Source organism: Zootoca vivipara, chromosome 2, assembly GCF_963506605.1.
Source record: "Zootoca vivipara chromosome 2, rZooViv1.1, whole genome shotgun sequence".
Lineage (NCBI taxonomy): Eukaryota > Metazoa > Chordata > Lepidosauria > Squamata > Lacertidae > Zootoca > Zootoca vivipara.
Window position 1 is genome coordinate 48,423,707 of NC_083277.1, and position 25,590 is coordinate 48,449,296.

At 41.7% G+C, this 25,590-nt stretch overlaps 1 protein-coding gene across 1 annotated transcript in view; it reads right to left on the bottom strand.

Moving 5' to 3' along the window:
- ATG7 (autophagy related 7) overlaps positions 1–25,185 on the bottom strand; it is a 99,308-nt gene extending 74,123 nt beyond the window's left edge. The window contains exons 1-16 of the mRNA XM_035106218.2: positions 24,805–25,185; positions 22,958–23,012; positions 20,978–21,095; positions 19,544–19,621; positions 18,809–18,925; positions 17,026–17,175; positions 15,154–15,242; positions 14,308–14,429; positions 12,815–12,905; positions 10,364–10,508; positions 9,232–9,390; positions 5,728–5,922; positions 4,187–4,390; positions 3,795–3,910; positions 3,584–3,659; positions 521–601 (exon numbers count right to left, since the gene is read on the bottom strand). Of these exons, the coding sequence (XP_034962109.1) occupies positions 521–601; positions 3,584–3,659; positions 3,795–3,910; positions 4,187–4,390; positions 5,728–5,922; positions 9,232–9,390; positions 10,364–10,508; positions 12,815–12,905; positions 14,308–14,429; positions 15,154–15,242; positions 17,026–17,175; positions 18,809–18,925; positions 19,544–19,621; positions 20,978–21,095; positions 22,958–23,012; positions 24,805–24,982 (1,974 nt within the window). The 5' untranslated portion in view covers positions 24,983–25,185. The remainder of the gene's footprint in view (positions 1–520; positions 602–3,583; positions 3,660–3,794; positions 3,911–4,186; positions 4,391–5,727; positions 5,923–9,231; positions 9,391–10,363; positions 10,509–12,814; positions 12,906–14,307; positions 14,430–15,153; positions 15,243–17,025; positions 17,176–18,808; positions 18,926–19,543; positions 19,622–20,977; positions 21,096–22,957; positions 23,013–24,804) is intronic.
- Positions 25,186–25,590: the final 405 nt, after the last annotated feature.

The following is a 25,590-nucleotide window of genomic DNA, read 5'->3' on the forward strand; positions in this document are numbered from 1 at the left end:
TATATAATCTCACATTTCTTTTTAAAAAATTGTAAATGACTGCCTGTAACAATGGTGACAGCGTCAGGGTTATTTTCGTTCAATGCAGAGCTAAAAAATGAAGATATTATTCACCACCATGGTAGAACAAATCACGTCAAAGTGCAAGTAGATAAATAGGTACCGCTACAGCGGGAAGGTAAACAGCGTTTCCGTGTGCTGCTCTGGTTCGCCAGAAGCGGCTTTGTCATGCTGGCCACATGACCCGGAAGCTGTACGCCGGCTCCCTCGGCCAATAATGCGAGATGAGTGCCGCAACCGCAGAGTCAGTCACGACTGGACCTAATGGTCAGGGGTCCCTTTACCTTTACCTTTAGAACATTACTTAAGATTATTAGTTAGTAGCACAATGCTCAACACTTACATAAAGTACATATCTCAAAATAAATAAAGGAAAGGCTTGCATGTAAAAAAATGCAACGGTGACAAAGCAGAAGCATTGTTTTGAGAAAAAACACTTTACGTTAAAAACCAAACTTACTCTGGGGGAACAGGCAGTGCATTTGTCAAAAGCCAGGCTGACGGGAAGGACGTTATCAAATCTTGATAAAAACCCTCGAATCTGCAAGTCAAAAAGATAGGCAGCAATATGATATGAATTATTTTGCTGGCTGAGTTTTGCAAGCACCATTTTTTGAAAAAAAAAGTACAGCCAAGATGCCCATTATTTGTGGTACAAGTACGGTACACAGACTTCAGCAGGCCTTTCTGCTGAAACGGACTTGGCACATGATATGTTTTGATTTGTGCAGGTAGAAGGACTAGCGAGCATTTTTATCTCACTGTACTGTATACAGAAACAGCACCACCTGGAGTCGAAACCTCTTGACTGCAGCAAGCAACAATTGAGAGAAGAAAGCATGATGACTATTGCTACTGAATGTATTGTTCAGGTTCTTGCTCTGCAGCCATTCTGAAATGGAAAAGGTGCACACACGCCTGTTTCCTGCTGCTTGATACTAACCAATTCTGTGTATTACAGAAGTTTTGTGTGCAACTGAAATTTCCAGTCAGCCAGCCAGCTTTAATAAGCCCTTTAGGAGAAACAAAGAAGGTAATGTGATCCTGTGGACCAATAAAAGGGATCACCTTTCCTAGTTTTATCTCTTTCCTCCTCAGTGGCTAAAACAGTAATCGCACTGAAGCAAGTTTTGTGGCCGACATCTGTGTGTTCTTAAAAGCAGGGTTTCATTTTCTTTAAAAAACAAAGAAACCATGATTGAGCAGAATCATTAATCCACAATGGAGCACCGGACCAGTTATTACAGGTATTTGTTTACAGTAGTTCAATTGCTACTCTGATTGTGAATACGGCATCCACAGATCTATCAAATCCTTTCCCAATCCTATAAGAGTAAAGGATCAAACACTTCAATTCTAAATGTCTTTTTTTGGGGGGGGGCGGGGTGTGTGTAACCGTATTTGAATATTTTAACTGCATGATGCAAACCATAGTACCTTCCCAAACTCACTAGTTACATTGCACATTGTTATTTAAATTATGGTATCCTTAGTCAGATTCTTTTGCAACTGGAACAATATTCTAGTACTATTATATAAACCAGCTTATTTTAAGAATACACTTATATAAACAGTAACAGACTGAACATGACTGTGTTAAAGTATATATTCAGAAAATCAGCCTATATGAATTTGACATATGCCTTCTTACTTCAATCAGTATTTGATATAGTGCTACTGTTTATGTGACTTACATCTTACCCTGCACCAATATGGCCAGTGCAAGAGGGATGTCCCCTTTTAATTTTGAAGTGTCTTTAAAGGAAACAAATTTATTGAACTGGTTCTTTAATTAGGTACTATCTATCTTGTTTTGTAATCTTTTTTTAAAAAAAACATTATCAAAACAACAGTGGGTATTTTATTCTGAAGCAAAAACTGTGGGCAAATAATGAACTGAGCTGATATTAAGATGTTGAAGAGGGCATGTAGTAAGAAAAAGAAAAATTAAATACTAAATTACGGTAAAACCCATCCAGGCTTTGAAAGCTAGGTGACTCTGGGCTGCTCAATGCTTCTCCGCCTAACCTACAACCACAGGGTTGTACTGAGCATTAAAGGGGGGGGGGGACACACACCATATATGCCACCTTGAGCTCTTTGGAGGAAAAGGTGGGATATAAATGAAATAAATAAAGAATATAAACAAATGAAATCAATCAACAAATTAAATAAATAGATAGATAGGTGATAGATAGATAAAATCTCTGCCACAGAAGGTTCAGAGTTACAACCCTTAAGAATTTCTCTGCTAAAAAGGAAATAATTTTACTAATAATTTTTGTGATATAGTTCTGTGTGTTTGTGTCCAGTTTGCGAAACATTCAGAGAAGATGACTGCTTCGCAGCAAGAAGACCTTAAAGGACAAAAAGAAAAATACTACTATGAGAGGGGAAAAATCGAATTAATTAGCTTCTGGTCCACCACCTACATTTGCCCTGATTCAGATAAGCATAAGAAGAGAGAGATCTGGCCCAAAGAAAGCTCTCCCTCCTAATTCTAAATGGATATGCCAGCAGGAAAGCATTTGTGAAAACAATGAGGAAAAAAGAAAACTGACCATAAAGGATAACATGTTGCATTATTGTACAATCAACTCTTGAAAACGCGCGCACACACAAACCCTGATGGTTTCTTAGTACTTTGCACAACTTAGCTTTTACAAGCTAGTCCTATCTCAATCTATTTCCTTGCTGAAAAGAGCAAAAGGGTAGTTTTGAAAACTTTAACAGCACTAACAAGTAACAGGAGAATTGTCAGGGCCACTTAAGAGGCAGCATCCATTGGCGACTTTAAAAACCAATAGTAATTCCACTTTTAAAAAAACCCCAAAACTAGTCTTTGTAGTAATAATCAGTTCAATTATCAAGAATTAAAAAGGAAAGCTCTTGCATACACTGGATGTCATAGCAAGTGGATTTAACTAGTTAACAATATTGGGTTACATCCAACTAAATCATTGCATGCCCAGAACGTCTCCTGGAAGTACAGCAGAACTTAACCCTCCACCTCAATGCTCTTCAAATCTGCTTTGTGGGGTGTGCCTTCCAACCCTCTGAAGCAGATTTAGGGACAGCTGAGGGGGCTCAAATAAGGCAAAGGAGGAGGAGGAAGTTATATTGCAGATGCAACATTTATTCTCCTTGTGCAATAATTGAGCTGGATATCATCTTTAGTAAGGGGATGGGGCGAACCTCAGGCTCAAGGGCAGCCCTAGCCCTCAAAACCCTCCACAGACCACATCCCCTCTCCTCTCCCTACTTCCAGGGGAGACATACCACATACCAACCTGGATTCGCACTGGGAAGGCAACTTATCATGGCTTAGCTCCAGGCGGCGCAGCAGCAGCAGCAGCCAGATCAAGGGAGGTGCAAAGAAACCAGAACTTTTACTGTGAGTACTGTCATGGTCGCAAACTCATGCTTAGCCATGGGTTCAGTGTTATATGCCAAGTGGGTCTATTTGACACATATCTATATCAGGACATAGCAAGTCAATGGCATTTATTTCTGGTTTACTAACCTGATGTGGCACAAGCCCAAGAGAGGTGGGAGGTTCATTCATTCTGTCATCGCTACTGCTGGCAATGGCATAGCCACTAACAAAAGGGGGGGGAATGAGATGTATTCAGTTATTTTATTCCATTTATTAATCATCTAAATTATTATTTTGATTAACTAATTTTATTAATGTTTTGTGAAAACATGACTCCACCCACACAATTATGACTTACCCTTCTGGGTGCTGCAAAATGGATACCATTAATTCCACAGCAAGGGCTCCTGCTATCATGGCTAATCCTGGTCGACTGACTGTGCACTGCTGATCTAATGTCCGATCCCTGGTGGACTACAAAAGAATGCAGCTCTCACAATGTTATACTTCCAAGTTCTTTTTATCTGCATAATTGCGCGAAATGTTTTAAAGGCTACCTTTTAAAACGAATGCTAACAAATGGACCACTGTGCTCTCAGGGGGAAATATATATATTGATTTTAAAGTGATATTCTTGATAATAATAATTAAAAAAAACACTGAAAGGTTGCAGAGACAGATTGTATTAAAAATCAAGAACTATAAAATACAATAACACCATAAGTTGCAATTCACTTCAATTATACTTACATCTCCTGGTGCCACGACGTCATTGCAGAAGTAGCAACCGAGTTTGTAACCAGGGATATTTGAAAAGAGCGATGATCCCAGAAGATCGGCTGAAGCTGAAGGATTATTGCAGGGAGAATCGCCCACCTCTTGACACTTTGGCTTCTTCAGTCCATGTCTCATCACAACAAAGGTGTCAAATCCCAGGGCAGCATTGATTACCAGCTGTACAAAGCAATGAAAAGTATAGAAAGTGATAATCAAATTAAATGCAGTTGAACAAGCGAAAACCTATTTATTATGGGGTAAAAATTACAGAAATGAATTACAGACATATGGCAAAACTGTATATTATAAATATTGTTTACAAAATAAGTTATTGATAGACAAAATAAGGCAGGGGTCCCCAAACTAAGGCCCGGGGGCCGGATGCAGCCCAATCGCCTTCTAAATCCGGCCCGCGGACGGTCTGGGAATCAGCATGTTTTTACATGAGTAGAATGTGTCCTTTTATTTAAAATGCATCTCTGGGTTATTTGTAGGGCATAGGAATACGTTCATATTTTTTTCCAAAATATAGTCCGGCCCCCCATAAGGTCTGAGGGACAGTGGACCGGCCCCCTGCTGAAAAAGTTTGCTGACCCCTGAAATAAGTTATTGATAATGCTACTACATTATGGGTAGCCAACATGGCACCCAGATGTTTTGACTCTAACTCTTACCTGCCACAGCCAGGATGACCAGTGATCAGGGATGATGGGAGCTGGAGGCCAACAACATCTGGAGAACACATTGGCTGCCCCTGTGTTATATGAAGGAGCCTTGGACATATACCCTTAGGCTATTAGCAGAAGTACTGTATATTCTTGCGTATAAGACTACTTTTTAACCCAGGGAAATCTTCTCAAAAGTTGGGGGTCGTCTTATACGCTGGGTCGTATTTCTTATAAGGCGAGTTTATCCCAAACTCTATATTTTAAACTGGAAAAGTTGGGGGTCGTCTTATACGCCCAGTCGTCTTATATGCCGAATATACAGTACATAAATACCTTAAGAAATTATTAATATTTATTCAGTTTTTACAAGCCAAATTAAAGTTATGAAAACAAAATTAAAAGAGGAAAAAACTGGAAGCAGCAGAAGACCAGATCAAAACTCTAAGCTATATATTTTAATACAATACAATCCATATTATCCTTTGCCAGGCAAGTATGCAGAGATATGTTCCTGGATACCACTCCTCTTCAAAATATTAGGATATATACAGAGGGTCTTGCCATAAAAGCCAGCCAGAAATGTGATTATAATAGTCTGAAAACTTCTAATGCGCAAATGGAACTGAGCATGTCACACTATTTTTTAACACTGACAACCAAGCTGTTTCAGTCTGAGGGAGATTCCAAGCAGAAGATAGCTAAGAGCATTAAGTCACTGGGAAATGTTTACAGTTGAAGGGTTTGATTCGTGTTGAAACAGCAACTGCAAATGCTTTTGAATGGCCACCACAGACTACAGTGCGCCACTTACATCATGGCCTCTGGGATACTAATGAAGTAGGATACCTTTCTCTTGCTGGCTGCAATAACAGCAGGAAGCCACCGGCTTTCCCTGGTGTCCATTAACAAAAAGATGACATCATGGGCATCAATGAGCTCCTCCAGCTGTGTCACATCCTTGCGGGCCTGCTCCAAGGTGACGTCAGAAAAATTTACTGGGTGACCTGGCATTGGGATACTCATATTAAAACCTTCAGCATTCTAAAAAATGAAGCGGAAAGAAAAGAGTAACATAGATATCTTCACACAGAATACAACTTTTAACCATAATTACCGGTAGGTAAACCCACTTGTTAGTATGTTTGGTTATTTCATGTAATTAAGCCAGCAGGCGCCAGCAAAATTGCAATACAGAGGAGGATTGAACCATTTTAATCATCGTAACATGGAATATTTCATCTGCATTTAGAATCGCACCCGGGTTGCAGTTGTGGCTGCTTTAAAGAGAGTGAGGGCCATTTCATAAAGGTCCCCTATTACTGGACAGCTGTTTTAAGAATAATTAACGAAGAGTTGCTTGTGCCTTCACAAAACAAAACAAAAAAGCAAGCCATACATTTGTGTAAACATTAAGAGCCTTCCTGGAGGCTATAGTTTTCCTGATGGAATTCTCTGCTGTCACTAATCTACCCAGATGATGTTACCCCCTGTAAGCACTCCTCATTGTCAGGAAATCCTCATTTTCCTTCCAGAAGAAAATAGTCATTCTCACACCAGCAAGCCTGGCTCTATTGTATGCTATACTACAGCATCACTATCAAGGGCATTAACAGGATGGTGCCCGTGACATTACTAGCTACATACCTCCACTATTTTGAATGGCCTGCCCATTTTTCACTGTGTTCTGCTTGTCTCCCACTACCCACCACATACCTAACTCTATCCAGGACACAAACACATGCCCTCCGCAGGGAGCAAAGCAGCCAGCAAAAACCAGAGTAGGGCCTCAGCAGAAGCATCAACACTATCCACAAGAAAATCCCCCACAGCATTCAAGAACTGCTGGATTCCGTATGTCTCTGGAGGCAGAGAACAGCCCCGTCGTCACAGCACACTGGAGGTAGCGCCACGGTGAAGATATTCTCCAAAACCACCTCCAAGAGCACCTCTGTCAGCTTGGCCAGGGAAGCTGATGGGCAATGGGTTGGGAGGTACACCAGCAGCATCCATACTCAGGTTCAGTGAATTACGGTACATGTCAAAACAGTATTTTAGTACACAGAGCACACTCTGATTTGCTAGTTAAAAGAAGATAGTATTTCAAAAATAACCTTGCTATTTGTGTGTACAAACAGGTAAATGGGTTTCATTTTAAAATAACACATTTTAAAACGCAGGGTGACCTAAGACTGCATATAAGATATTGTTAATGCAAAGCTCAGATTTGGTGTGTAGTTGAGCTTATTGACCAGCAGATGGCATAAGAAAAACATATTACAGTGGTACCTCGACTTACGAAGACGATCCGTTCCGCGGCCGTTTTTGTAAGTCGAGGTTTTCGGATGTCGAAGCGCCGCTACGGCGCATGCGCAAAGTGCGATTTCGCACTTCTGCCCGTGCGCACCAGGTGCGTGCAACAAAAGAACTTCTGGGGGTTGTTGACTTTGGAAGTCGAAGCATTCGGATGTCAAGGTATGACTGTACTGTATTTCAAATCGCAGAGAACCTTTCAGTAGCATGGAAAAGTACCTTTAAAAAAACCACAGGTGGTTTTATCCAACACAGTGCTTCTGAAAGATGGGCAAAGTAGATCTACTAAGGATTGTTGCCCACAGAAGTGGGGGGCGTTTAGTGTGGTTAAGAAGTTTGAGTAAGGTTAAAAAAAAAAAAGGTAAAGGACCCCTGGACGGTTAAGGCCAGTCAAAGGCCATTACCAGAATTTCCTGCATGCAAAGGGAACACCTAAGCCCACAGCATACTCCTAATACTCCAACCATGATTAGGAGATTTAGGGAAGTTACAGTATGATGGTCCCTCCAAAATGGAGCAGCCAGATCCCAAAAGCAGAGCACAAATAAGGCTGTTGATTACACAACAAAACCCAGGCACAGGGAGTGAGTTGGAGGATTCACAAGGCTGAGAAATTCAGTTCCGTTGAGTAAAAGCTGCCAATAATTACGAATGGAGAAATATTTTGTATAAGTGAGACGGTTGTGAGACTAATTAAAAAGCTCCAACTGCAATGAAAACCAATAATGAAACTGTTAAATCGAAACAGCTTCCATATGTCTAATGCAGACAGAGCCTAATTATGACTGGTTTTATTATTCATTTTATTGTTCTTGCCACCCAGAGGAGTGAACTGATGGGGCAGAAATGTTTATATAAATAAAGCCTTGTGTCCAACAGTTCAGCTTGTGCAACCGGCTTCCACTTGCATAATGGAGCTTCCCTCTCCTCTCCAGCCCCGTGTGCACCCCAAAAATCTACTCCAAAGGGTTGGGGATCCTCTAGAGCAGATTTTGGCAGCAGACAGGGAGAGGAGAGGAAGGGCAAGTCCTGTTACACAAGCAGAACTTCATGCACGCAGTGTTGAATGCAACCCAAAATACACGGTGCAGTCTTTCAGACCACACCTGTAGGGCTACTTTTCTTCCATCTTTCCATGGCTGCCTACTGTTTATGTGGTTGGACCTCATCCTGGTATAATGTTCTGATAAAGGGCGAGTTAGAAATGTAAATATACAAATAAATAAAACTGAGGAAGGTGCTGAATTTTCTACTTCATACTGCATGGCATCCTGGTTTAACAACTCCAGTTCCAGGTTTTCTCAGAGGAAAGCTGATGCTTGGATTAAAAGGCCTTCGGTCCAAGAAGAGGCACCAGTTAACGGGGAGGCATGCTATTCTTGCCAATTCCCATCTCAGCTGCAGCCCTGTCCCCCAAAATCTGTCCTAGACAGTTCCTGAGTCCCCAACATATCTTTTGGGGTATGTTTGCATGCGCTTGAAGAAGCAATTAGCAGATGCCTTTGTTGCAGCAGTCATACTAGAAAGATCAACTGGATTCCGCCAACATGTAATATTATTTTCCTGCAATTGCTGTCTGAAATAGTAAGCTGGTATGTCTACTCTCAAGCAAATATAATTAGAATTATCAGTCTGCAATTAAATGCATTCCAAGTAAGTCTCTCTAATAAGGCAGATATACCCTATATTTGCTATAAAGGGTATGGTGGTAGAGATTATTGTCTGTGTGAACAACACTTTTCCTCTGTCACTTTATTTTGACGAAGAACTAAGCACAGCTAAATAGTGCTCAGTTTACTTTTCCTAAACTCTTCCTTTGTGCCTCGTTTTTATTTTGATTGCTTCAAGCAGGTTTAATTTCAGTTCTTTTTCCGTGTAAATGACTAGCTGTCAAAGCTAGTCAGTCACCGTAACATCAGAATTATTTCCTTGTGGCTTAGTTCACTTTTGAAGAATGGGCTTGAGAAGAAATCCTAGGCCGTTATTGAAACTAATAGAGTGTTTTGATCATTAAATCACATCTCAATGCATTTTACTCACCACTCCTGGGAATATTTTTTGGAGTCTGTCTGCTGCTGCAAGTGCTTTGGACTTTCCACCCCCGAGGCAGTCTTCAAATTCATAGAGTGGTTGCCGCACAGGGTTGGAATAAGAAATCTTTGCGTTGTCCACAAATGTGATCTTCCTGACTCCCCATCCCTGAGTGGAAAACCACAAGCAATGAAATAGTTCTTTGAGTAAGGCAAAAATTACCACTAATCTATTTTTAAAAAACATTTTATTTGTAAATTTGTATACTGTATTGCCCTTTATCCAAAGACACAGGGTGATTCACAACAACAAAAATTACAAAATGAGAACACAAAATACAGAATATACAAAAACAAACCAATAACCCTTCTCCCACAAACACATTTAAAAGGCTATAGAATGTTAATTGCCCAAAGGCCTAGTTATAAACGTTTTTGCCTCGTGCCTAAAGATATGTAATGAAGGCCCCAGGCAAGCCTCCCTGGGGAGAGCACTCCACCAACAGGGAGCCACCACAGAAAAGGCCCGTTCTTGTGTTGCCATCTTCTGGACGCACACTAAGTGTGGTCAGTACTGTAGTGTGCTCATTCCATATTCAATGACTCCTCAGAGAAATCCATCTCACACTTTGAGAACAATTATGCTATTTCAACTAATAGCAAATGTAAAACAGAAGAGCAGAATGGAATATATGCACTAATCACAGTTTATGTGTTATTTCTGTTAATCCCAGGAGTTAATACTCAGGACTCAGGTTGATATTTCACAAGCTGCACTACGCCACTAAAAATGCAGCTAAAAAACAAATAATGCAGCCAACTGAAAGAAACCATTTCCCTTCCAAACCCCTGCAGAAGGGTCATATGCACCTTAATCAGATAGTGTTTGTTTGTTAAGGTATAGTTTGGCAAATTTTGTACATCTCATTGCAAAGGATACGACGGCCCAGTCAGCTTCCTGCATGTTAACAACTCTTGTGTGAGCACACTTTTGAGCCTCCAGGGTAGGGGCTGTCAAAGAGAGAATCCCATGAACAGGAAGAAGAAAGGAGGACTCTTATCGGACACCTATTTTGCTTCATAGATACTTATACAAAATAATGGGACACCGTTTGAATATGTGGAGTAGCTTCAGTACTTGCCATCAAAGTTCTGGCTACACTACAACCCAGCGTACCAGCTCCTAGGAGAAGACACTTCACAGACACAACTTTTTCCAGGTCAAGAGTAGGCACTAACCGCCAACACATCAATTTAAGGTTAAGATCCACCGATGATTCAGCTAACCTATGAATTAAAATAGAACAGGAAGTTAAAGACTGGTTATGCTCGCCCCCTTCGGTTGAAATATCAGTACACTACTGACGCCCTTCATCTCCTCTCAGTAGCACCTTAGAGACCAACTAGGTTTGTCATTGGTATGAGCTTTCGTGTGCACGCACACTTCTTCAGATACACTGAAACAGAAGTCACCAGACCCTTATATATACCGGTAGTTGCTCTTCTATTCTTCATATTTAAAAAATAGTTATTGTAAAATTGTTTAAGCTCTTCTGCAGGAATTAATTAAAAATTAAGGTCAAATTAGAATTTTTAATTATTATAAAGTTAATTAATATTATTTGAGCCAGTGGCTGGAATACGTTCCTTACAAACATACCACTGACAGAGTTAATACTGGAAGGATTGTAAATTATGCCAATATTAAAGGGGAAACATAAAATGTATCCATACAATATCCGAATATGACCCTGTTGTAACACTATCTGACGCAATCTAGAGAAAAGAATGCTAATCTAAAATATTTATAAACAATTTTATAAAATCAAACCTGAAATAAAACTACTACCCAGCTAACTTGAATTCTTCAGCTGTCTGCAAAAATATTTTGCTACATACTCCAGCAAACTTCTGCAGGCCATTTTTTCAGATTTCATGTATTTATTTAAAACTTAATTTAGCTTTTCATCTAAATATGAAAGCAGAATTTGGCATCAAAATTTATGAAAGTATCAGAATAATTGGAAGATAAGCCCCAAATGGCTATGTTTAAGCTCTCCTCACAATTAGGGTGAAAATGTAGCAGGGAAACAGAACAGGCCATTTTTCAGCTGCAGATTTCCTGCTTGTTGTAACATAGAAGCCCTTATGATACTTTTCTAGTCTACAAAACCTCAAGTCTCCCAAGAACCCACAACTTTAATTTAAAAAGAAGGCTTTAAATCTTTAAATCTAAGAAGGGAGGAAGAAAAACCTGAAAATGCATTGGTAAAATTGCTGAAAGATCAGAAACAATGAACTATGAGGGGAAAGCCTTTCATCTTTTGGCATTTCTATAATTCTCTCTGTGCACAGTTTCCAGAGGCTGATGGGAGTTTCTCTCTACTAGCAGGAAACTATTTCAAAATTTAAATGCTGTAAAACGGCCAACCTTTTCATGACCTGCAGCTTGGCATCTGTTACGTTATGCAAATTATGTTCCTTTAAGCTAATGTAATAAACAAGTAGTTAACTGTGGTCTTCTGGCTCTGGGTTATATTTCCAATCTGACTCTCAAGGGAAGCTGCAATTGATGCTTCAGAGCCCCAAATACAAGGGAGGGAGGTAACAAATGATGAGAGATTTTCTGTTCCTAAAGCCAGATTGCATTTCCTACACAAGACTCATAAAACTTAATCAGCAGAATGTAATAGATGCTGTTATGTGAACTCAACTCAACCTGGCATCCTTCAATCAGTAATGGCAAGCCTCGCTGAAACAGAGCATGTGCACCATGTGTTCGCGGGCAGAATGTGGCCCAAGGATTGTGCTTGGTGTGCTCTAAAGTGCCCTTCCAGCTCATGGAAGACACCGATTAAGCAAAAAATGCCTTGCCAGTGCCCAGTGTGAGCTGAATGTACCCAGAATCCTTTGTAACAGGTAGGCCTCAAAAACCAATTGTGGAATGGATTCATTGAAGTTTGAAAGCCACCAGCACAGCTGTTGCACATAGCTCCCTTGCTAATACACAGGAGAACGTCTACTTACGTCCCACTCTACTTAGGCCCGTTCCAAGTCGTGACCGCGGCAAACCCGGAAGTAAACACCGGGTTTGCAGCGATTCACGCACGTACAGAAGCGGCTTCTGCCGTTTGCATATGCGCAGAAGGGGCTGCCGCCATCTGCACATGCACAGAAGCGGGCTGCCACTGAATGCGCCTGCGCACAACGGCGCTTCTACTATTGACCCATTTCGCCATAAGGACGGGGCTCCGGAACAGATCGTGGACGTGAGTAAAGGTTCTACTGAACTCCTTTTTCACATCTAGAGGCTTCTGTAGTTAGGAAGACTGCAATCCACAAGGTAATCAAGAACCAAGAGTCCTCAAACTGTCAAGGAAATGGGTATTGATAAGTAAGTACACAGAGTGACCTAACGGCGAAGAGATTCTTTAGGAAAAAATAAAAACAATTCTGTAGACAGTGAGTAAATAGTGAATGAGTCCATAATGCTAAGAGCTGGCTTCCTCAGCTACTTAAGTGGTATTCCCAACTTGTATTTCTTATCTTGCAAAGCTGCCTTTCAGAGTGTGAAGCCTTGTAATGGCACGTACCTTTTCGGGTCCATGCACTCGCTGAGATTAACCATTCTTGGGCCCATGCCTCCTTTTTGGTTTTTCTCCCATCCAACAGCTTTTGGACAACCTGCCTCAACAGAGAAAAATAATTGTGTTGAAGAATACAAATGTTGCTCGAGACAGCAAAATTCCACTCATCTTAAGTGGCAAATTGTTAAAAGTTTGAGTAGTGGAGAACTACAGTTACATGACGTCACTACTGTAATTCCAAAGGTGTCCCATGTCAGTCTAGTGGCAACCTTGCAAAAAAGAAAAAAAGATATCGGCTGTTCTAGAATATATTGAAAAGTACTGCCAGACAATCCAAATGACAAGAATCCAGATTTCACTAGAACTTGCCATAAAAGTGAGTCTTTGGATGACAGAATATTTTATTGTGCAGCTGAGGACTTTATAGAGTAGCAATCTATAAAATAAATTTTAGCAAGCTTTACATTCTGAATCCAACACATGAGTGCAGATTAAGCTCTGTAATCAGCTTTCATAATGCAGCGATTGACTGGCATTGTTACTAGTGGCAGCTATTTCATTTTTTTTTAGCAGTGCCTTATTTTAAAAGCTCAGTTGGGAGCCACTGTAGAAAAGGGGATACACAAAGAAGGGCCTCAGATGATGATCGTAGGGTCCAGGTTGGTTCATATGGGGAGAGGCGGTCATTGAGGCACTGCGGTCCTGAATCTTACTTCAGCACTGATGTGTCAGCATGCTCCACCATACCTGAGCTTAGAGGATGCAGGGCAGGCCATGGAACCCACACATCTTTGTTCTTCAGCACTGCATCACTGTTGCCTACTCCCAGTATCTGCTGCCTGACTCAGCTGCCTTCACTGCCCAACAGTAGGGTTGGCCTGGCTTAAAGAACTAAGACCCTGAATTATCCTTGGAACTGGCCTGGCAGCTAATATATAATTGGAGAACAGGACTTGCTGATGCTCCTGAAGCAAATAAAAAGGACTCTTAATGAAGTGATGGGTTCAGAAGGTTGTGTATAAATGGCAGGTGTGCCTTTTTCAGACAATAAAGCACAAGAAAGAAGGTAACTATGAAGTCAAACGAACGGCCCAAAACAAATTAAGAATCCTAGTAGGTGGTTGCCTCTAGCATGATCCCTGGCAATTAATGCCATAGAAACAAGGCTACCTTCACCTTCCTCTTGAACAGCTTTTTGTGAAAAGCTACGTTGATGAGTACACCATAATGGAAACAACAGAGGCATAAATGGTTTGCAAGTACAGGAAACACTTTCAAAACTGGCATATGATTTAGAGAGGGTAGGAACCTTCCAAGGACTTTTCACTGCAGAGGCCTTTACTGATAGCAGCTTTTAACATACAAAGTCAGGGATGAGTACCACACAGTTTTCATCATCACAGCATGATGGAGAGAGAGAGAGAGAGAAGAATCTGCCAAGGAGGAATATTTACTACATTACACTAGACACAGAGCCCCACCCGTCCAAAATGGATTACCTGAATTCTGTGTCACTTGCGGAAGCTTTATTTCAAAAAGGGTGCTGTGTGAAATGTCTCTTGCTCCCTGCATGGTCCTGTCTCGGAAGCAGAGCACTTGAACAGAATGAAGGTGGCTGCCCCTGTCAGAAATAAAGAACTCTGTAACAGCAGCAAAGCCAGAAAGCCAGGATTAACAATAGGTAATTATCTGAATGCGATGCCAAGGAAAATTTCCCAACGGGATTTGATTTGGATACAGCCCAACAGGCCAAATACATTTTCGAGACACAAACCTATTCACTGTAATGACGAACAGCAAGATGAACAAGTGCAGCAGAAGCAATCTGCGAGAGCAATGTGCTCTGCTAAACCACATAGCAGAAGAATCGCCTCTGTTTCAACAGACGGAACCTACGGGAGGGCTCTTAAGAACTGCAACGTTCATTGGAGAATTCTTGGAATGCATTGTACAAATGGCTCAGCCAAAGTTCAGTTCTGGGTTATCACACAAAATTGAAATTTGAAGGAGGAGCCCTTTGCCCTGACAATACTGGAGAAAATCCCAAAGCTCATAAATCATTACCACGTTATAGATAATCTTTCCAGAGAATGCTACCAATCCTAACCATAGCCAAGGGTGCTATGCAGTGCAATTCATCTTCTGATGAAAGGATTCCATCAGCATACTGGAAGTGGAATGCAATTTTTGGTGATTCCCTGCCCCCCTGCAGCCCCCACTTTATCCAATCCAGAGGGCTGGATGACCGTCTGGAAATGAAGGGGGCTATGGGACTTGCTTCAAGGTAAATGGGTTTAGGTTTGTAGCCACGGGGAAAGCCACATTGAAGGAATCATAATAAATACCATCTGTGTGCTGCCAGGACCAATATGTTTCTCAGTGGCCAACCAGGATACTGGGCAAAATTACAGGGATCGTAAACACCAATTGTCACCTGCAAAGATAAAAAAGATACCATTAACAGTTAATACAAGATGATTAGCACTTACTGAATTCTATTGATATGTACTGTATGCTAATTTAATTTGATCACAGTACAAATGCAAGAGACACAGAGCTGAACATATACAATTGTAACCTTGCAGCACATTGGTTTTACATTTACATTTTAACATTCATCAGTTTGCAAGACAAGAAGAAGAAGAAGAAGAGTTTGGATTTGATATCCCGCTTTATCACTACCCGAAGGAGTCTCAAAGCGGCTAACATTCTCCTTTCCCCTCCTCCCCCACAACAGACACCCTGTGAGGTGGGTGGGGCTGAGAGACTTCAGAGAAGTGTGACTAGCCCAAGGTCACCCAGCAGCTGCATGTGGAGGAAGGGAGACACGAACCCGGTCCACCAGATTACGAGTCTGCCGCTCTTAACCACTACACCACACTGGCTCTCAAGTACCATCAAGGAACACACAAGCTCTACATGTAGCATCTTGGATAAAACAAGCAGATCTGCTGGCAGGAGAGGGAAGAAACCTGATGTGTGGTGAAACCCCTACTCACCAGCAGGTACACAAGTAGCTGCCCCAGTCAAAAGGCTAAATTAACGGAGTTGGCCAGGCATAGGCCCTCCAGATGTTTTGGGACTACAATTACCATCATCCCTGACCACTGGTCCTGTTATCATGGGAGTTGTAGTCCCAAAACATCTGGATGGCCAAGTTTGCCTATGCCTGGAGTTGGCTAATGACTATGGGCCAACTAGAGGAGCCTGTGTTATTAAACATGCCTTCCCTTTTGGGAGTGAGGTCTACTTCCTAGTGTGCAAGAGAAATGAGCAAAATCCGGCCTCTTCTCATCTCGCAACATTCAATTGTTTCGAGCCATTTTACTCCAGAAGCTGGTTCACTTATGGCATCAGACAGGGCCGGATTTAGGTTTGATGAGGCCCAAACTACTGAAGGTAATGGGGCCCTTTATAGGTCCAGCTGTCCTTTGTCAACAACAAATTGTCACTGTTTTTTGTGTTGAATATATGCTATATGGTAATTTATGGACCTAATAGTTATCTAAAGCCATTTGCACATAGCAAAATATGTATTTTATCAAAGTAATTGTTGAACTTATATTTTGGAAAAGTACATCCAGTTTATTTTTCCTTTAAAAATTTTTGGGGCCCCAAGAGAGTGGGGCCCTAAGCTATAGCTCATGGGTAGGCAAACCAGGGGCCAGGGGCCAGATCCAGCCCAATCGCCTTCTAAATCTGGCCTGCAGATGGTCCGGGAATCAGCGTGTTTTTACATGAGTAGAATGTGTCCTTTTATTAAAATGCATATCTGGGTTATTTGTGGAGCATAGGAATTCGTTCATCCACCCCCTCCCAAATATAGTCTGGCCCCCCACAAGGTCTGAGAGACAGTGGACCGTGGACCGGCCCCTGCTGAAAAAGTTTGCTGGCCCCTGCTATAGCTTGTTTAGCTTATATGTAAATCCAGCACTGGAAAGCTAGGTTGAAGAAAAACCATAAAGTATCTGAGCACAGCAAGGTAAAGTAAGTGACCTTCAGCACTTAGAAAAGTCTGACACCCAACTACCCTATGTAAAATCCTCTTTCAGATATCCAACTAACCTATGTCATTTCTGCTCTCCTCTCCCACCCTCATCAAGAAAAAGCTTAGGGATCTAGGAATTATTTTCATGTCCTGTGAAGCCAGTAAATGGAGTCAAAGGTGTAGATGAGAATTGCAAAAGAGAATCTTGTGTTCAATATAAGGGTTTTACCTGCTCCCCGGGATCAGAAAAGAAGTTGTCCCAGTTTCTGAGCAAGGAGACAAGAACAGAATCGTCGTGGTACTTGATTAGAAAAAAGGGCAGAGCTGTAAGGCCTTCTTTCTGACAAAGCTCATCATATGCATTCTGGAGAGCTTCAATCTAAAACAAAGACAGAGCAATAGATGGTACATTACACCAGTAAAAATGGGAAAAAATGTACAAAACTGGGTTAAATAAATGTTGGAAATGTAAAGAAAAAGAAGGTACTTTTTATTATATGTGGTGGGAACGCAGAGAAGTTAAAAAAATTGGGAGATGATATATAATGAACTGAAAAAAATGTTTAAAATGACATTTGCAAAAAAAACCAGAAGATTTTTTGTTAGGGATTTTAGGACAAGACCTGCCAAGGAAAACAAAGAACCTATTTATGTATGCTACAACAGTGGCAAGAGTCTTGTTAGCACAAGGACTGAAGAATGAGGAAGTCCCAATGAAAGAACAATGGCAAGAAAAACTGATGAGTTATGCGGAACTGGCAAAGCTAACACACAAACTACAAGAGAAGGACAATCGTGATTTTAAAGAAGAATGGGAACTTTTTACAATCTATTTAAAAAGACAACAAAAGAATTTGGATTCCTTGGCAGGTTTTGAATAAACATTCACAATTTACTAGGAGAACAGAGGATAGATAAGGTAAAGGTATGTACACTTTTATAACATGCAGAGAATAACATGTGCAAATAAACCAGAGTGGGAGGCTGAGGGAAGTCTTAGGAGGGTGGGAGGGGGAGGGAGGGGAGGGGGGAAAGAGGGGGATATAATTGGCTATACTAATTGTTGATTTGTTTTGTTAAATTTGTTTAATCATTTTTTAAAAAAACAAAAACAAAACAAAGACAGAACACAGACTTATTCAATTCAGAGTTGTTTCTTAAATGCTACTTAGTTGAGTGAGATTCACACCACCCGAGGTCTAGCCACCAATGCATATCACCACAGCAGGTCACTAGTGTACCAAGGCCACCAATGTGCTCAACAGCAATGACAAAGGCACTCAGGAACAATATTGTCATCTGCTCTACACATTGCAACCACACAGAGGGCCCTATGTGCACGCATCCCTCTCTCCACTTTCCATCCAGGAAAACGAGGTATTTTCACAGTTTAAGGATGCATTGCAGCCCAGCAGGACTGAAGGACATGAAGCAGTGTTGGCGAAGGTTCTCGTCGCCTGGGGCGAAGGAATGTGGCCTTAGGAAACCCAGAGATTCTCCTTCTAAGTACCATATACAGAAACAGAATCATAGAGTTGGAAGAGACCACAAGGGCCATCCAGTCCAACCCCCTGCCGAGCAGGAAACACCATCAAAGCATTCTTGACATATGCCTGTCAAGCCTCTGCTTAAAGACCTCCAAAGGAGGAGACTCCATCATATTTATTTATTTATGGAAATGGTGTCCCATAAATAAAGAAATAATGGGTGGGATTAAACTAAGTCGTTGCGTGGAGGGAACAAGGTTCGATCATGCCGTGGGACTTCCCTCCTTTCCTTTGCATGCCCCTTCCCTGCCTCTAAAGCAGTTCTGGAGGATTGGAGGGAAACCCAAAACAGGTTTAGGAGGTACATGGGAGGAGAATGGGGGTAAATCCCATCGAATGAACAGACTTTGTTCCACGCATGCGTACCCCACTGAGTGCTACAATGAATAAACCATTCTGACAACGATAAAGTCCTAAAAGCTTTAGGTTAGTAGTGTTGTTGTTGTTTTTTTTAAAAAATAATACCTGAGTAGCTGAGAACTTTGCACCTAGGCACACAGGCTGCTGAATCAAAGGGATACCTTCTGGGAGACAAAGCGCAGGGTAACAAAACCAGTAGTAGAAACGATATCTCTTCAAATCCTAAGGAGGAAATTGTATAAGCACGTTAGAACATTTTAAAACTACAATAATGAAATAACTGCAAAATGTAATAGCTTGGAAAGAGTTGTTTGATCCAATTATTACTATTCAAATTAGACATTTAGCGACTGCATAATGCAGTATTCCCAATGTACCCATGCAACGTCACACAACTGAGTACTGCCATTAACTGCACTTCACTGACATGCACAGAAAGAATAGCAGAGGGGAAGCATATAAAACTTTTAGGCCATCATAGGCTACAAAATGCCAATTAGGAAGAGGATTCTAGGAACCAAATTCTGTAAGATCAAAATTAGGAGCCATCACATTCACTGTGGCATTGCTTTTACAGTGACACACAACATTTTCTTATACAGTACAAAACTAGGTCCTTAATAAATTAGAAGTACCACTTGCTCTCATTTTTCTATATGTCAGGGATAGCAAGGGATATTTCCAGACACAGAAGATTCCTTTCCAGGAATCACAGACGATTGCAGTGTAAACCTGACATTTCAGCCTGGGCGCATTAGATTCATGACCCATCAGCTAGTCTTCACTGAGATGTGAATCATCTAGAATTTTTTAAAAATTAAAAAAACACCATTTACTCACAGCAAATGTTAATAGGATAAATCTGTTCAGTAAGACAGGATTCTCAACAGCAGTCCCTGATGTTATTGCATCCCATATCTAACAGTAGAAAAGAAGAAGAAAATCATCAGTAAAGGAAAGTATTAGAATTTGTCTCATCATTGCAACAATATTAATATATACTGTTATTATATGTTTTATGCCACCAAGTCAGAATAGATTCACTTAAATAAATGGACAAGTGTTAGCTTAGTCTGAGCATGCAGGTGGACGATAATCATACATAATGCTGAACAAAGAATAATTCATTTTGGATGGTGAGAACACATGTAATTCTGTGGACGGCTCTCTTTCCTTCTTTGTGCATTTGAATTTTTCCCATGGAGAGCCTTCACTTTCATGCAAAGGCCTAGAGAGACCCCCTGATCTCTCCCAACAGCATATGCTAGAAATATAAAAGGTATTTCGAAAACTGTGTAACAGTAATCTACGTTCTTTACAAGGCCAAATACATGAAGGGCATTCCTACACTGCAAATTTAAACAGCATTAACAGTCAAGGTTTCATTCCAATATTGCCATTAGAATTCTCAGCATTCTCACAAAGCTACAAATGATGCTATTTCAGAAAAAAACTTGAGAATTAAACCAGCTTATGAGTACAGCACAGGCATAACATTTGCATCAATTAGGCCACAATCCTTGATTGAGCCCAATGAACTCAGTGAGAAGGCACTAAACACTTAAATAGTGGGTGTATTGGTTAATATATTTGCTTCCCAATGATATAATATCTGCCATATAAGAGGACAGAGAGCAATAAACTCAATAAAGCAATCTGTGTTGAGATTTGTCATCTTAGCCTTTATTTTCCTACTCCTTGGATAGCATCAAAACAGGTCACCAAAGCCAATACCACTCCACACGACATACAATTTTCTGCCAATATATGGCACTGAAGTTGCTTAATCTCATTCCTTAAGCGAGCCTGAGAAACAAATAATGAAATCCTGCACACACTCAATTTGAGAGTAAGTACTCTGGAACTCAGCAGAGCTCTCTTCAAAACAAACATGCACAGGATCACATTGCAAATGGCTTCCCAAAACAGGATCACAACTTCAAGTCATAGTTACATATTCCTAGGTCCTTTTCACCATTGCCACAGTTTCAATACTGTTTTAAAAAGCGGCTTCTAATACCCTGTTTCTCATATTTTAAGACATACCCATAAAATAAGCCATAGCAGGATTTTTAAGCATTCAATGAATATAAGCCATACCCCGAAAATAAGACATAGTGATAGGCGCAGCAGCAATGCCGGCTGCGGCAGGAGGAGGAGGAAAAAAATAAGACATCCCTTGAAAATAAGCCATAGTGTGTTTTTTTGAGGAAAAAATAAATATAAGACATGTCTTATAATATGAGAAACACGGTAGTAACACTTTTATCTTGCCTTATTTGCGGCTTGCTCAAGAAGAAGCTTCTTATCACAGGATTTGAATGCTTCCAAAGTATTGGTGTTATACAACGTTCCAATAGCAGGGCAGCAATGTGCTGGTGTTGGGGCATTCCTAAGGAAAAAGACAAAAACTCTTCCAACTATATTCCAGTATTTGTTATGGTGTTAACACAAACCAGAGCTATTGGTACTCTGCACATTTGCCCCCAAACATCTGGAAATAAACTATGAAAAACTGGATATTTTATTCAGTTATGCAAGGCTGCTACATAGGGGTGGGTGGTGGAAAACCCATGGACCACTCAGATGCTATTGAACTACAACTCCCATCATCCCTGATCACTGGCCATACTGGCTGAAGCTGATGGCAGCTGTGTGTCCCACAATATCTGGAGGACCACAGGTTCCCCACCCCGATCAATATACCTTGCATATCCAAACCAGAACAATTTCAAACTCATCTAGCATTTATTTGCATGAATCTCACCTGCAGAGGGGAAAGGAATTGAAGTTGGATTAGATGTCTCATAAAAATATAGCTATGGGAGAAGTGAGGCACATTCCCAACCAGAAGCAGAATGCAAATAGTTATGCCTATGGCCACTGCTCTTCGGTTTTGCAGAATCTCCACCTGGTTTGTCAAACTATGTCAAAAAGAGGAATAGGATCATGGATCCTCTTTCACAAGTAGAGATGCGTGTCCTCTTTTTACAGCTGGGCTGGGGCTTTAAAAACCACATCTGACAAGTTAAAAGGCATGCATTCGAAGTTCATGCTAATCTACTGGAAGTCACAAAATCCATAGATCATTTTATCTCTAGAATGCCACACTCATTACATAGTAAAGGTAAAGGGACCCCTGACCATTAGGTCCAGTTGCGGACAACTCTGGTGTTGCGTGCTCATCTCGCTCTACAGGCCGAGGGAGCTGGCGTTTTTCCGTAGACAGCTTCCGGGTCATGTGGCCAGCATGACTAAGCCACTTCTGGCAAACCAGAGCAGCGGACAGAAACGCTGTTTACCTTCCTGCCAGAGCAGTACCTATTTATCTACTTGCCCTTTGACGTGCTTTCAAACTGCTAGGTGGGCAGGAGCTGGGACCAATCAACGGGAGCTCACCCTGTCACAGGGATTCGAACCGCTGACCTTCTGATCGGCAAGCCCTAGGCTGAGTAGTTTAGACCACAGCACCACCCGCATCCCGTTCATTACATAGTATTGCTCATCCAACATTTGTGTTTTCCTACTGACCATTTGAAGTGACTCCCCCTGCTCCCCTGACAATGTTCAAGGATCTTGCTTGAGTTTACAGGGCTCTTAACAATCTGGGTCCAGGATACCTCAAGGACACCTGTTCCTTTATATCCCTGCCTGATCACTGAAGTCCCCCATCACTTGGATGCACAGCTTGTATCTAGCAGGAACCATGCATTCAATTCAGGGACCCGTTTTATGGAACACTTGTCATGTCACACCTCCTCTCCACAAATTCATTCCACCTTCATGAGCATGTGAAAAGGTACTGACAGTCCTTTGTTTTATGTTTATATATTAAAATTTCATTCAGAATTCCAATGCCGAGAAACATTTTCCCACCATGCTACCAAATGATAGGATGGGATGTAGTAAAAGTGAAAAGGACAACACCTATGCATCATTAAAACTAGTAAATGAGGAATGGTGTGCAAAAAAGCATTCTCACTTAAACGTTTTTGCAGGGCCATTCTGGTTTCCAAAAAAAGGGTGGAGTCTTGATTTTTGGGTACTAGGAGGCAAAGTAGGATGGTGTGGGAGAAATGGAATAGCTCTAATGCAATGTCACCATTGTGAGGATCCAGAATGGAAAAAAATCTAAAAAGAACAGCACAGATATTGCTACATATGAAAGCCTATGTCAAGCCATAGTGGCTGCTTGCAAGTGGAAAAATAAAGTGGAGAAATAAAGATAACATAGGAGCCATTTAAGTTACTTACATATCAAAAGCACTAAATTCCAGCGTTAAACGAGCTGGCATACCAGCAGGATCTCCTAGAACAACAACAACAACAACAGGTTTTTTTTTAGAATGGCTGTATATATGGGTATATGTATTATTATACATTTTCCCCATAAGGGAAGCAACATTGTGTGTGCTAGACAAGGAACAATCTTAATATACTCCCTCATAAGATTGCTTAATGACTGAGCATATATATGTGCTTTCCTCACAAGATATTCTTTCCTCATATGGTGGTTTCATAACTGGTTCCCCATTTCACAGAAGTATTGTATGAAGGACAGTGTGATTGAAAAGGACGTATTTCTGCTTCCTTCCCCCCTCCTCCACCCACCCACCTACCACTATAAGGTAAAGTAGATAGCCTAGATAAATAATTTGGGGTTGTAAATTTTCCCCGTTCAATTTGAAGAGACAGTGGTATGCAGTCAGTGGGCTCCTTCATACATATTAATGGAGGAAGAGTGAAACACCAGCTGTTCAAGAGGACAGGAGTTAACAGAGAATAACTATGAAGTGCTTCCTATTTCTCTGTTCCGGATAGGAGAAACAGAAATAAATTTGTCTACCAGTACCCACAGGCTCCTGTCATCCAGAGCAAGCTAGACTACTAAGCTTAGATAAAACGTAAGGGTCTTAAATTTGAGTGCAAAAAGACTTTCACAGACTTGACTTGGGACTGTGTTGTTGCACTGCAGGGACATGGAACTGCTAGCTAGAATAAGTTCTCAAGTGTTTAGGGTCAGTTTATTTGAAGGATCACTTTACTCTCCCTATATGCCCAACAGACTGCTTCAATCTGCAGAACAGACAGTTTCACAAGGGCCACGTCATGTTTGCTCCATGCTTCCAAGAAACAGATCTTTCAGTGCGGCAACACCTACACTCTGGAACTCCCTGCCCATTGATATTAGTCAAACACCTTTATTGCTTCTGGTGTCTTCTAAAAGCTTTGTTAATTATTGCATGAATTTCAACATACCATTTTATTTTGTATATTTTCAAACCGCCAGTTTTACTTATACAGTGGTACCTCAGTTTACGAACTTAATCTGTTCCGGAAGTCCGTTCTTAAACTGAAACCGTTCTTAAACCGAGGCGCGCTTTCCCTAATGAGGCCTCCCACCGCCAGTGCCCTTCCACCGTTCGACTTCCATTCTTAGACCTAGGTAAAGTTCGCAAACCGGGACACTACCTCCGGTTCTAGGGAGTTCGTAAACCGAATAGTTCGAAATAGGGCTGTTCTTAAACCGAGGAACCACTGTAATTTGGGGAAAACATAGGGGAGCTTGTTTTTAACATTTGATCTTATCAGTATTTTGATGTATATTTTATATTGCTTTATATAAACTGCTTAGAAGTCTTGATGATCAAACAATATACAGTACTGTACAACGTAAATATAAACGAGTACATTTTTTTAGTGTCATGGACACTGAAGTTGAAGCCTCTGCAGGGGGGCCACAAAGCATCAGCATCAAACCCCCAGATCCTATGCACGTTTGGCTCAAAAGGTAACTGCCGCTCAGTTTAGTGGGTCTTACTCCAAATGAAATGTGTGGGGTTGGCAACAATATCCTACGCCGCGGAATTCGAGAGCGGCGCTTACCGTCGAGGAAACATGCGCAGCAGGAGCAGGTTACACTTCGCGTGGTGAAGCAATGCTGTATAATTGTTTCATTTTGCCACCATACACCTCAGCATCGTGAGAATCTGCCTTTAATCTGCGCAGGGCGTGATCCAGCATCATGAACCACTATTACTGGGGTCAACAATCCCTCCCACCCACCCCCGGAAAAGAGAAATGGCCCACGGTGTACTTGCCATTATAGTAATAGCCTCTGATCGCCTTGGGGGTCTCGTCGAGCTTGTACTCGTTGAGCTTCTTCTGGGTCAGCTCATGCCAAAAGCCAGCATCCAAGGCGCTGCTGAAGGGGACAAACTGCAGTTTAGGGGGTCCACCTTCCGCGGGATTCCGCGTTTCGGTACCCTCGCTCGTCATGCTGCTGCTGCTGCTGCTGTTGCTGTTGCTGCTGCTGCTTCAGCGACGTCTCTGGAACTCACCGCGCAAGAGTGAACACAGCACAGAGTTCGAGAGCTGCGCAAGGCAAGAAACAGAGCTAACTTCTCACCCGAGGGAGCAGCCTTCCTCCGGAACTATCTTCCTCGCTTCGCCCATTCAGCGGATCGCCGGACACCGGAAGCCGCCGTCGCCGCAGAGCGCCGCCATCTTCGTCCCGCCTCTTGACATGCGCGCAGGGCCACGGAAGTTTAGAACCTTTGAAGCGGAAAGGCCGTGAGGGAGCTTTCTTTATCTCTATGAACGCGGGGCGGACGCCAGTGCAGAACAAACATAGAGATAGGGCAAGCGAAGGCTAGTCACGCTTCTTCTCCCACTTCCGGTTCCGTTTGGAAGCCGCTGCTTGAGGGCGGCTGATGTAGAGAGGGAAGAGGAGCTTCCCAAAATTACAACGATCACGCGTAAATTAGTACAATTCCAAGTTTCTAGTTATATGAGTTGGTTGGCTGCCGCGGAAATTCCGCGAGGGACTGGAAGTGTTGATATAGTTTTAGGGCGTGAGTGGGTGGCTGGCAGGTCCCCCTTGGGAC